Source organism: Micropterus salmoides, unplaced genomic scaffold (genome assembly GCF_014851395.1).
Source record: "Micropterus salmoides isolate LMB-PRFRI ecotype aquatic unplaced genomic scaffold, ASM1485139v1 Ms_hic_scaffold_8, whole genome shotgun sequence".
NCBI lineage: Eukaryota > Metazoa > Chordata > Actinopteri > Centrarchiformes > Centrarchidae > Micropterus > Micropterus salmoides.
In genome coordinates, this window is record NW_024044570.1 from 8,905,417 (window position 1) to 8,917,701 (window position 12,285).

General features: G+C 36.4%; 3 protein-coding genes across 5 annotated transcripts; 2 read left to right on the forward strand and 1 right to left on the reverse strand.

Moving 5' to 3' along the window:
* Positions 1-311: 311 nt before the first annotated feature.
* Positions 312-6,410, reverse strand: tdg.2 (thymine DNA glycosylase, tandem duplicate 2). 3 transcript variants are annotated; one of them, XM_038706727.1, is made up of 10 exons: positions 6,298-6,410; positions 4,779-5,101; positions 4,201-4,400; positions 3,929-3,998; positions 2,881-3,016; positions 2,661-2,743; positions 2,473-2,567; positions 2,204-2,375; positions 1,872-2,028; positions 312-739 (listed from the first exon to the last, which is right to left on the reverse strand). In XM_038706727.1, the coding sequence occupies exons 1-9, from the start codon at positions 6,306-6,308 to the stop codon at positions 1,922-1,924; spliced, it is 1,197 nt and encodes a 398-aa protein (XP_038562655.1). In that variant the 5' UTR covers positions 6,309-6,410; the 3' UTR covers positions 312-739; positions 1,872-1,921. The 3 variants fall into 3 exon arrangements, with proteins under 3 accessions (XP_038562655.1, XP_038562656.1, XP_038562654.1); XM_038706728.1 differs by having other exon boundaries at positions 6,307-6,359; XM_038706726.1 differs by lacking the exon at positions 6,298-6,410 and adding an exon at positions 5,987-6,283.
* A 1,322-nt stretch (positions 6,411-7,732) lies between these two features.
* On the forward strand, positions 7,733-9,325 carry cunh12orf73 (chromosome unknown C12orf73 homolog). Its single transcript, XM_038706979.1, has 3 exons — positions 7,733-7,877; positions 8,109-8,222; positions 8,800-9,325. The coding sequence occupies exons 2-3, from the start codon at positions 8,115-8,117 to the stop codon at positions 8,917-8,919; spliced, it is 228 nt and encodes a 75-aa protein (XP_038562907.1). The 5' UTR covers positions 7,733-7,877; positions 8,109-8,114; the 3' UTR covers positions 8,920-9,325.
* A 118-nt stretch (positions 9,326-9,443) lies between these two features.
* Positions 9,444-11,642, forward strand: si:dkey-42p14.3 (EF-hand calcium-binding domain-containing protein 10). The gene is made up of 4 exons (XM_038706978.1): positions 9,444-9,844; positions 10,794-10,958; positions 11,213-11,303; positions 11,409-11,642. The coding sequence occupies exons 1-4, from the start codon at positions 9,742-9,744 to the stop codon at positions 11,446-11,448; spliced, it is 399 nt and encodes a 132-aa protein (XP_038562906.1). The 5' UTR covers positions 9,444-9,741; the 3' UTR covers positions 11,449-11,642.
* Positions 11,643-12,285: the final 643 nt, after the last annotated feature.

Below are 12,285 nucleotides of genomic sequence, written 5' to 3' on the forward strand. Positions count from 1 at the left end.
AGGTGTCATTGAGGTTTGGATGTCAGGTTTTCTTTCTAGCTTTTTAAATTTTGGTGTTTGTCTACAGCTATATGTATAATTTATACTATGCATTGGTCTATTGAATATACGGCTGCTGGGAAGGAAAACAAGTCAGTAAGTGAATGAATCATCTAAATATCCACATCTTCCTGCTCTTGTTATAGAGCTTTGGAAATCGACTCAAGAAAAAGCATTAACCATACCTTCCGATGGCTTGTGTGCGTTTACTTACATTACAGGTTAAATATTACAGAGTCACATGAATGACTTTAGCAATGAGACAATAAAAGTGCCAGCTTTAGAAAAGATTTAATAACTCTGTAATTACAGATTAGAAATTCAGAGTACAATTACATATTTATACATGTGATAAATCATAAAATGTCTTTTTTTAAAATACAAAAATAAGTCACTGGACACACGTACCATACAAAATGCAATAAATAGTGATATAAAATAACACCAAAAACATGCACAGTTTGTTTGAGAGTTAAAAAATGTAACTGTTGTGGGAACTTTTTCCCTTGTGCGTCACATTGCGATGCCACAGTAAACTGCAAGACTCCTCTTCTCTTGTGGTGTCATCAGAGGTTTTTTTTACCCCCATTGATGCATCATGCTACTAGTAGAGCTGATATCTGGTATCTGTTGAGTGAACATCTTCAGCTACAGTGGTTCCATGTCATGTTGGCGGCTGAGTGGCCTACAATATCCATTTCTGCAAGATAGCACAATAAAAATGGATTGTGCTGCTTCCAGAACCAATACATTAGTAATAGTTCAGCAAATTATTTTTATTTCTAGAAACCACCAAGATATTTTAAAAAAAGGACCATGGCAGTGCTTGTGTTTTATGTAATTTACTGCAAATTATGTACGCTTAAAGGTGCCCTGTGGAGTTTTCTTCAGAATCAGAAGGAGCTTTATTGCCTAGTAGTGTTTTACACATCCGAAGAATTTGCTTTGGTGATAAGGTGCTACACGTAGACAAACATACAGTAGACATAAATAAATCTAGAAATATATAAATATGGAATAAACAATGCAAGTTATATAAGAATATAAAAAGAATAGAGAAAAATAATACAACTATTTGCAGAGAAAGAACAACGTCGCAGATATTTACAGACAGACAGAGATGTGCCTTATTCCAGGTTTGTGTTGTGCAGACATATTGCAACAGAAGAAAATACATATATAAATAGAACAAACAAAAGTTAAGAACAAACAAAAGTTATGTTTACATTTAGTATATCCTTGGGGCCTAAAATCACGGTGAATGCAATTCCTTCCTTCCTACAAACACACTTGCAAAGCTGATTTTCTTTTTTAAAAGTGACCTGTACTGTTTAAATCTATGTAATTTTGTTTCTTTTCTTTGCCCATGCATTGCTACTTGTTTTGGCTTGTTACAACTAATTACTGATCAGTGGTATGATGTGAACCCATTGGCATGAATGTGCGTAGTACAGTGCCAACCCACATGCACATGCATGAGGCATACAAAACAGGCACCTGCTCATAACTTCTCGTAGATGTCAAAGACTCCACAGGCTACCTTTCACATTACTGAAAAAAACATTTTACACCATGCCATTTATTTTGGGATAGACACATCCATTTTTACTTCCAGGGTGGATCAGGTCATTAGTTTACTTCATTTTAATAATGTATAAAAAAATCAACAGACTTCTTAATTGCTTTAGATAGGTTATTAGTCACAGTGGATTGGAGTCATTATTTACACTTACATTAATTGCACCTGAAACTATTGGTAGTTTTTCTATAAATAAAAAGATTCCATGTAGTTCCTGCTAAATTGAATTAGAACTACATGGTAAATACACTACCTGTGTGCTACAGCAGACAGGCCTGTTCTTTCACCTCTCCTCAGTCTCTCTTAGTTGGAGGTGTTGCTGCTTTGCCTCACGTCATCATGCAGCACACTGCAGCTTTCATACTCTGGATCCACCTGCTCTTCTTTAATTGCAAGCCTCTTAGCATCCTCTGCAGAGCAAACGCAACATCAAGGAGTTAGATCTTTATCAAAGACATATACATATTTGTGTGTGAACAAAAATGACAAAACTGTACCCTGCTTATGTTTCAGAAAATCCAAATAAGCAGGTATATCTTTGTATCCAAAAATAGCCACAAAATAAATCATAATCCAACGGTTTACCTTTAGCTAGCTGCAGATCAAACGAGTACTGTGTCTCTTCCACCTCGTGGCTGGGTGCCAGGCCTTTCATCTGGTCTCGCAGTTCCTTCAGCTTGATGTAGAAATGCACCTTATCCTGTGCTCGAGGAAACTGGGCACAGCGGGGGCTTGATGATGGCATCAAGTAGCACACCTAGACAAAAGGAAAGGATACAATGAGGATTATTAATTTTTTGAGTTAACCTATGGTTGAGTATATTTTAAGTAATCCAGATACTGCTTCAACATACGGTTTCAGTTTCTGGAATTTTGTAGGGCTGTAGACCAAACTCGAGATTCTTCGCCTTCACACCAAATGTTTCTTTGCAGAAGATTTCATAAATACCTGGGAAAAAACAAATGTCAATACACTGTTAAACTGACCCAGTGGCTTTATGAATAAGCCATCTAAATACATAAAGTAGTTTATTAATTTTACCTTTTCCATTAAAAGCTGCTATTAATGGCTTGTATTTCTGCAGCTTGTCAAGTAACTGTCGGCCTCCTTCACGAATCTCCTTACTGGCACAAAAATGTACATCCACAAAAATATTATCTATCTTAGAATTCAGGCTTAGTCTAACTGTTGCACAAACTCTGAATCATTCTGTATAAAAGCATTTCTATATACTAAATAGATCAATGTGTTTTTAATTCACCTGGAGAGATCCTTGCTGCCAGGTGTAGTCCTCTCTACCATGTTGGTGAAGCCGATGCTATAATTCTCTGGCAGACTCTGGTCATGCATGTAGTTGAGCTGCTGGTCAGTTAGACCGGAAAGAAACAGACATTTCCCTGGATAGAAAAGAACAGTTGAAAATTAAGTGACGCACAAAATACATTTCAACACTGGAAACTGACTAGTTTTTTTTAAAAGCACACACAGCTGGACCATGTGCAGGTTTGTTTTCCAGCATAATTACTTTTTACGGTTTTGGCCAATCAGTAAAATGTTTTCTTTTTGTACAATGATGTGCTGCGCTGATACTGGATCTGCTGGGATTGATGTAAAGTGAATGACAGCACCAGCATCAAATATACTTAGCTGCTTTATCAGCATAACAATAAACAGTGCAAAAAACATAAAGTACAATCAGAAAAAAGACTAATATTATATATGTAAAAGATTCTTTAGAGAAAAAATTGTGTGCCTACAATACTTAGAAACAGTCTGATAAATAATCTTGAGGAGCTACAAGTAAAAGATTATGAAATCATTGTGCACCCTGATTTTAGCAACCTCTCATTTTGAAAAACTGTCTGCCAAAAACCAACATTAAATGGCATTTATACCTTTTCTATTGACCCCATAAATGTTGATATTCCCCTTTGACGACCCTTTAAAAAACTTCTTGGAAATATTTTCCAACATGGCACAACACTGTCACGCATACTGCACATTCAGTTGTGTGAGTGAAATATTCAAACTCAAAACAAAATTTTTATGACTGCACCAATACATCAAAACAAAAGCTTGAGTATATTTAAATAACTATATAACATTTCTTTGTAATTCAGCATGACATGTTTTGTATCGCTGGAAGCTCTGGGATCTGTACTTAAAATGATGCGTTTGAACAAATCTGAGCTGCAATAAATGTGTAGATAATGATGGACCCATGCTGGGTCCAACAAAGTAGAAGAAGTTAACAGTGAAAGCTGGATTGCATTTCCTGTAGTCAGTAATGCAATTGAATTTCAACATACAGAAATGGTTTCCTGGGTTTGGGTAATGGTGTCCTTTGAAGGCTGACAATAGTCCTGGGTTAATTCCAATCTGAGGAGAAACATGAATGTGTTACCATGGCAACAGACCTAAAAATAAGAATTTTTTTGTGACTGAAACCTTACAACATAGACACACTTGGTGTAAATCTCTCTTTTTTTTTTTAAACAACTGGCACAAAAACCTCTAATTCAGTACTTATTCAAATAAACAAATACATAAATTCTAAAAATGCCCCCAGTAAATAACTCACTATCAAAATGTCAAGATTGTAGGTAATAACGTCTGGCAGGGTTTTGGCCATAACCTCAGCCACTGACATGCCGTTAAAGCGGTTGAGAGCCCTCTTGGCTTTTTTGGCGGCCTCAATCTCATCCTCCTCTTCCTGCGCCTTGCCGTCCTCCGCCTGCTGCTTAGGAGGCCGGCCTCTCTTCTTCTTCACTGGTGTCACAACTAGGGAAGAGAGAAAGAACGTGTATGACGGTGACTGATAAAAAGATAAAAAACACCTGTTATTGAATTCACAAGCACAGTCACGGCCATTAGAGAAAACACGTAGATAGAGGCTTGAAGGGCAGCTGCTTGGCTGAAAAAAAAGACAAAAATTTTGATTTACATTTTATGATGTCTTTTTCTGCTTAAGATTATTTCCCCAAATTATTCCAGAGAATCATTGCCAAATCATACCATGCAGCATGTGCAAAATATAGTACAGGCTGACAGATGTATTGCTAGAAAAAAGGATAGCAGCATATTAAAATACAGTAGATGTGAGCAAAAACTATTTTATGTGTGGGACAGAATTACTTTGATTAATAATCTCTTACATACCTTGAGGTGGACCGGCAGGCTGAGGTTGGTGCTGAACACTCTGCTCCTGCTGCTGTACTGTATGTTGATGCTGAGGGTGGTGCTGATGTGCAGGAGGCTGCTGCTGCTGCTGCTCCCTGACGTTCTGCTGGTAGGTCAGGTCCTGGTAGTGATTTTGGGCAGGGGGACAGTTCTGATAAAGAGGGTCCTGATAAAGAGGGGGCTCCCGGTGGACAGACAGCTCTGCCATGACGAGATCATCTCTGGGACCTTCTGTGTAATGGCCCATGTTGTGATACGGCATTACATACTGCGCCTCAGGATGCTGCTGGCTGGACTGGTACCTAGAAAAGAGAGGGTGCGTGGGAGAAGAAAAGAGAAGGAGGACGATGAAGGTTAAAGAGAAGAAGAGGAAGGTGAGCAAAGGAAGAAAACGAAACAGGATCTGGACACGGCAAGAGAAGACAAATTATGTCTGGCGTTCAATGGGGTGCGTGAACAAGTGGGTGAGGCAAACTTACAAGACACAATACTTACAAACATACATGCTCTGGTATACACCTGTTTGTATACTCTGCATTTCATTCATTGCAAGAGTATGTAAGTCAAGCAGTTTTTCCCTTTATTGAGGCTATTTCATTAGTTTAGAGAATATAACCTAAAACATTCACTCACTGCACCCATAAATAGGTAGGCTGACAGAATGGAATGAAAATATACAAACAACTGATAAGACTTGCAAATACATTGTGACTGTGATCGACATGAAGTCTACAGATCAAACGTGTGAAAAGTTTACTTTCAGGCTGTACCCATTCCACAGTTGGCAAAGACGCTGAATGAGAGCCACTGTGGGTGTATTTATGAAGCCTGTAGCAAGTGGTCGTGTAATAACTGCAGGATAATGCAGTAATTTAAAAAATATGTTTTATTTATACGTAATATTATGTCATCACATTGTAAAATTAACTGGCAATTATTACATTTACTGTTACACAACCTTCATTATTATCCACATGTTCATTTAGAGGAACATTGTATTACATTTCGACAGGGTACTACCCTTAATAATTACACTATCATTTGCCACAAGCCTAAATATAAAGTACATGTGTGATGTAGTGTGTCAAATGCTATTTATTTTTCTGCATCTCATGCATGAAAATGAAGACGTCGAGGAGAAAACATAAGAAGTTTCCCAGGACCTTCCACCTCCAACACCAACTCACCACTGCTGAAAATAATCCGTGGGAACCGTCAATGATGTATACTGGTTTTCTTCCATCTTAACTGTTGACTTATTTGAATAAATTAACATTCATTCTGCTGACAAACGCATTAATAAACACTGGAGAGAGGAGCTGTGTGAAGATTATAGCACATTAGGGGCATTGCTGGCACAAAGACGGATGGACGCTGCTACAGGAAGGTGGAAGCTTTACTTAAGCTAACAAACATTACGCAGTCCTACGGCTATCTTCAAACCACAAGTTACCTCTAAATTAGCGACACATAAAGGTATATGAGCAAACTAACATACCTGTCATACATTTTGTGCTTTAGTTTTCAAATAAGGAGACGGGGGGCAGGGAATCCTCACAAAACAAAGACCATTTAAACGCTCAACATTACGTTTTGCTCGGGTTGAGTGAATGCTTACCGCCACCTCTTGGTCAGGAGGTGTACTGCGCGGTTCAGACTAAAATGATCTTTAGGATGCTTAGTCACATTACACAACTATACGTTTACAGCCTACGACCAATAATCATTAGGTAAAACTGTACATGTTATTTATTCATTTAAATATTATAAAACACGGGGTTATAGTTCATGATGCACAGTCTGAATGTGTTCGCACAAGCTACCGCTAGATGGCGACTCTCATGAAAGCACCAACAGGAATTTATACCGTAGCCGCCAAAGATGTTTTGCTTTTGTGCAGCGCATCACTCCGTAGTAAAATCGGAACTCCTTTTACATATATGGTGTAAAGTGCATTATCTTAAATGATTCTGTAAAACTATTGCGTCTTGTTGGCATATTTCACATCCATAAAGCTAAAACGCTTAAAAACTCCCAATTTCCATTTTTTCCCTATTGAATTACAACATCTATTTGACTCTGTCTCACAATTATCAAAACCTCTTTAGTAATTGGTAAATAACTCACTAAAAAGTCTATTAATTTATAGGCTATATATTACTTTATATCTCCCTCACAAAATGTGCTTTCAGCTCCTTTTGTTTTATTGTCTTGTGTTTTATTTTATTTGTCCTAGTCTAATCTGTCTTTATTATTTCTGCTATTGCCTTGTCTCTTAATGTATATCATTTTCTTGTGTTATCATTGTTAATATACCTTGACCTGTTCATCTGAACATGTTACATAAAGGAAATATATAGGCTATATATTACTTTATATCTCCCTCACAAAATGTGCTTTCTGCTTCTTTTGTTTTATTGTCTTGTGTTTTATTTTATTTGTCCTAGTCTAATCTGTCTCTGCAATTTCTATGATTGCCTTGTCTCTTAATATATATCATTGTCTTGTTTTATTGTTAATATACATTGCCCTGTTCATCTGAACGTATTTAATAAAAGCAGTCAAAAAGAAATCCATATCTGAACCCTGTTATCTACAGTAGTATTTACTTTTTTCCTCCAACTCTCCTAATGTAACTGTACTGGTGCAACAAAGCAAGTTCAAAAGGCACATTATTACACAAATAGCGAGTTTAGCTGTTCACCAAAAAAGGCTAAAGTTAGATGAACCTAACCTACGTCTCATAGTAGCCTGGAAATAATGGAATAGAAAGCATGTGGGTTTTTTTTTTATTCAAGCTAGAGAAAAAAGAAAAAGAGAAAAAAAAGCAATTGCAATATGTTTACAAAAGCGGATCCCACAGCAAACGCACGAACAGGCGACGGTAAACTGAATCTTAACTTTTGGTCTCCGTAAATGTGGTCAGAGTAAGAGCTCACTGCCCGTTTATAATTATCTCCGGGTTAGCGAAACAGCATGACCTGCTTGTGTGTCCCAATGACAGGCAGTTGGGTTTAAAATGGTGAAAATTAGCTTCACGTTACGGTAATTTATTTAAGAGACAGTTAATTGTACAAGGTAAGGTCTAACGGGCGTCATTTCTTGTCAGTTTATGTCTGTCGCTCTGTCTCTGTTTTCTGTTCTTTAAAGTTTTAGCCCTAGTAACGTTAACTGTTACAGCAGTGCTAACAAACATTCACAGTGTGCAGGTGGTTAGCAATCCTATACAGTCCATGTATAATATGTGTGTATGAATATATATTCCATTAAAATGATGAACTAGCTAGTAATCTCTTCCTCTTTTTCCAGGTGAAGATGCCAGCTGGTGTGTCTTGGCCCCGCTACCTGAGGATGTTTGGTGCCAGTGTACTGGCCATGTTTGCAGGAGCACAGGCTGTCCATCAGTACTACCTACCTGATCTGGTGAGGAACAGAACTGACCTTTTTCCACAGTCTGTTTTTTTCTGTAGATGTTCTGGTTATGAAAACGTGTTGGGATGCATTGAAGTTATCATGATTATCATTTTCAGGTTTTTGAAAAGTTTGCAAAATCCAAATAAATGTGCCACCATACAACTAGATGGTGTAGTGTATTGTCACTGTTATTACACATAGTCCTTTTTGACAGATAGCTTTTACTCAAAAATGGGCTTATGGTCATAGATATGTCCGTTAGGGATAGACCAGTCAGTTTTTTTTTAAACAATTTGCTTTCATTCATCCACTGCTGTGTGAGAATAAGCTCCAAAAATACAAACACTAAAGTCAGACTTTGACTGTTGTTTCAGATTGCCTAAAGAAATTTTGTTACTGTAGAGTGTCACTGTAGATGCTGAAAATATGTTGATGTGACATTATGTTATCAACATTTGACCAGTTATACAATTAATTGGAATAATTGGGAATTAAAAGAAACTACGACATCACCCAAATAAACAGGCCATGTCTTTCAGTATATTTAACAGTACTTGCTTTTGTTGTTGTTGTTGTTGTTTTTTAGAGTATACCAGATATCCCACCAAAGCCTGGGGAGCTACAGACAGAACTCCTGGGTTACAAAGCCAGAGAAGAAGCTACTGCTGCACTGCAGCATCTTAAAGCAGAACAAAAGGTGGACTGATCCTATTTTTGATGGACACTCATCCAAGCAAACTAAGTCCAATTTTGCCAACAGCTAGAGGCTTCCATGTGCCTGGGAGAAAAGTAATTTCTGGAATAGGAGTGGAATAAAATGCTTCACTGTTGGCGTCTGGCTGCTCAGGATAATGATCTTATCTGGAACAAGGTCATTTGGTTTATACAACCATATGTATCCGTGTGTTGTTAATATATGTCGTCATCCTTTTTGAATGTGTTTGCATTTTTTTAGACCAAGTGATGAAATATGTAAGAGAGTAATAGAACGCTTCATGAACACACGGTAACTGCTGAAGTCATTAAATAATTCTATTTTATTCAAAAGTACATCCTTTGATTGTTTTTGCCCCCTAGCAGAGAAAATGAAATTTGAAATAAAAATATCAAACTAAACTGTTGTTAGTGCTTTAAAAATTTTTTTACAATTTTGATTATTACTTCTTTAAAGTAATTTTATCAAGCTAGAATGCCAAAAAAAATCTGTTTCCAGCTTTTAAGATGTGAAGATGCTTTTCTTTGTACTGTATCATTGTAAATTAAATAATTTGGGGTTTGGAGGCTGTTTGTCAGACAAAAGAAGCAACACCAAGACATTTTGTTGTTGTAAGTTTGACTTTACTTTTAGTTTTAGGTTAATGTTAGAGTTAGGGTTGCGGTTAGGCTCATAAAAGTGATCTGGTCAGGATTATTTGTATTTGTGATGGACCACACAGGTAACGTTACGTGTGTTTGTTTGTGTTGACGCCTCAACCGTTCGTGTTGGCGTATCATAGCAACAAGCTCAAACAAAGGTGAAGTGGAAAAGATGGCGACGCAGAGAGAAAACGATGCTGCTGATTATCTCAAGAAACACAAAATTATCGAGCTCATGGACAACCTGACCAGCATGCTGTTCTTTTACAGACCTGGTTAGAGCTTATTTAGTCTCTGTTATACACACAGCCTAACACACTGTGCTGAAAAACGCTAGTTCTTTAGTAATAGCTTAATTAGTAACGCTAACGCTAGCTCAAATTGTATTAACGAAAGACCATAACAAGTTTTTGGTTAGCCTTCCAGTCACAAATGACCTTATCTAACTGTATCTGTGCTGGATTAGAGTTTCGTTCTTCTGACTTTCCCGGTGCCAGATGGAAAGAGGATGAAAAAATGGAAATAGGAGCACTAACGTTAACTAAACATACATACCCAAGCATTAATTAAAAAAAACAAACTAAAATGTAATTTAACACCTACAGTTTTAACACAGCACAAACGTTGTCAACGTTATTCCTATGCTGGACATACCCAAGTGTATAAAGTTTATTTAAATATATTATCAGTTTTACATTGCTATATTTCTACTATTGTTCATTTTAGGTTTTATTCTGTTGAAATTGTTGTTCTGAATCCTAATATTTTGGTTACTGCAAACCTTCCCTAAAGTCAAGGGTGGATATTTCAGGTCACTGTTGGTGGGGACAAAAAGATAAAATTAAAGTCGCTGAGGGTCTGGAAAAGGCAGGCATCAGACCAAACCGTGAGACATGTTTATTTGTAAAATAATAATAAACTCAATTTGCTACACAAAGACAGGAGAGAGAGTCTAGGACTGTAGGATTATCATAGGCCTAGCCCAATTCTTGATATTATGATTGCGATTGTAATTTCAATTTAATAGCATTGCTATTATGCTAAATACATATTTTGTGTATGCCTATTCTTTAACTGGAGGTGGACATTAAGGATCACCTCCTGGCTGTCCAGTTTATTGAAATAATTTAAATTGTTAAATAATTTAACCTTTATTAGGCCACCATAAACACAGCATAGAAACCTTAACAGCAGTGATTTATTGTGATTGATTTGTTCTTTCAGAGAATCCCAGAGAGTTCCTTATTGAGCAACTGGAACAGCTGAAGATTTCTCAACAGAGTGGTATGAGAGGGCCGAATCTGTTCAACAACGCCAACTTGAATGCAGTGTTTGGGATACTGGACCCCGCTAACCAAAAATACATCACTTTTGCCCAATACAAGCAGGGTGAGCACAGGACATGGACACTATTAGGTTTTCTTGGGCAGAGAGATCGACACTGTACACACTCTCAATATAATTAAATACACAATCATTATTTATATTAGTAACATAATACCAAGGTCACCCACCAAAATAATAAGCTATATTTTAATGCATTTACTTGTCAGGTATTCAGTCTTTTTGTATTATAACCAATAATTATACTTATAAGACACTGTGGACTAAAACAAATACTCAGAGAGGCTTTTTCCCCACAGCTCTGACCACACTGGGCATAAAAGACATTAATGAGTGTCCTGAAGGTGTAAATGAAGACAGAATATCCCATGAGACTTTCAAAACAGAAGCGTAAGAGTAGCTTGTACAATCTAAACAGCATGACAATTACATTACTAGCATTTACAAAATTCACCATATTATAAAGGTAATTTTTGTCTTGCTTTGTTGTTACAGGATGCAAGGCCTGCAGAGATGCTCAGCAACGTATGAATAACTGTGAACTTATATATAGATATGGATGTTGTCATTTGGACTTGGCTTTATCTGTAGCTGTGTTTTATAAAATGAGCACATTTTATATAATTATTGTTATTAAACTGCTAATGTTAACATGTATTCTGATTCATGTAGTTTCATTTCCTTTCAAGTATTCACCACTTTGTAGAATAAAGTCAACATTTGCATGTTGTTGTGGGATTTATTCTAAAACCTGGAGGCTGTTAATTGAGAGCTCTCGGCGAAGTACAACAGGTTTCACATTGTAAGTCTACGTCCTAGCTCTACATCGCAGTTCTGAATGATGTTTTTCCCTTTCTATTCTTTATTGAAATTAAACAAAAAAAAATTTAATCTCACACTTTTGGTCAGTTTAATAAGGTCCCTTACATAGAAGATACTGTACATTTGACATGTTTTCACCATACTTTTGTTTACTCTTCAGCATGACCTTGGCCTGAAACATAAAATCTGTTTATGAACATAGTGTAGTGTATAATAATGATTACTCTTAAAACAACAATTTTTTCTACAATAAACTGCCTGTAGTAATAAATGACATAATCTCTGACAGTAATGATCTCTATCTCTTTAAGCTCTTTATTTTATTTGATTAAAATTTTTTTAAACAATAAACATATTATTATTATTATTAGTAGTAGCTGTATTCATTGGTAATACATTTAATAATGATATGATATATTATAGTTTAATATTTTATAAAATAATAACATTCATAGTAGGCTATTAGTACTAGTCTGTCTGCTATGTAGCAGAATGGAGTTAGTTAATTTCACTCTATAACTCGCTATATTGTGACAATAAACCTACCTAC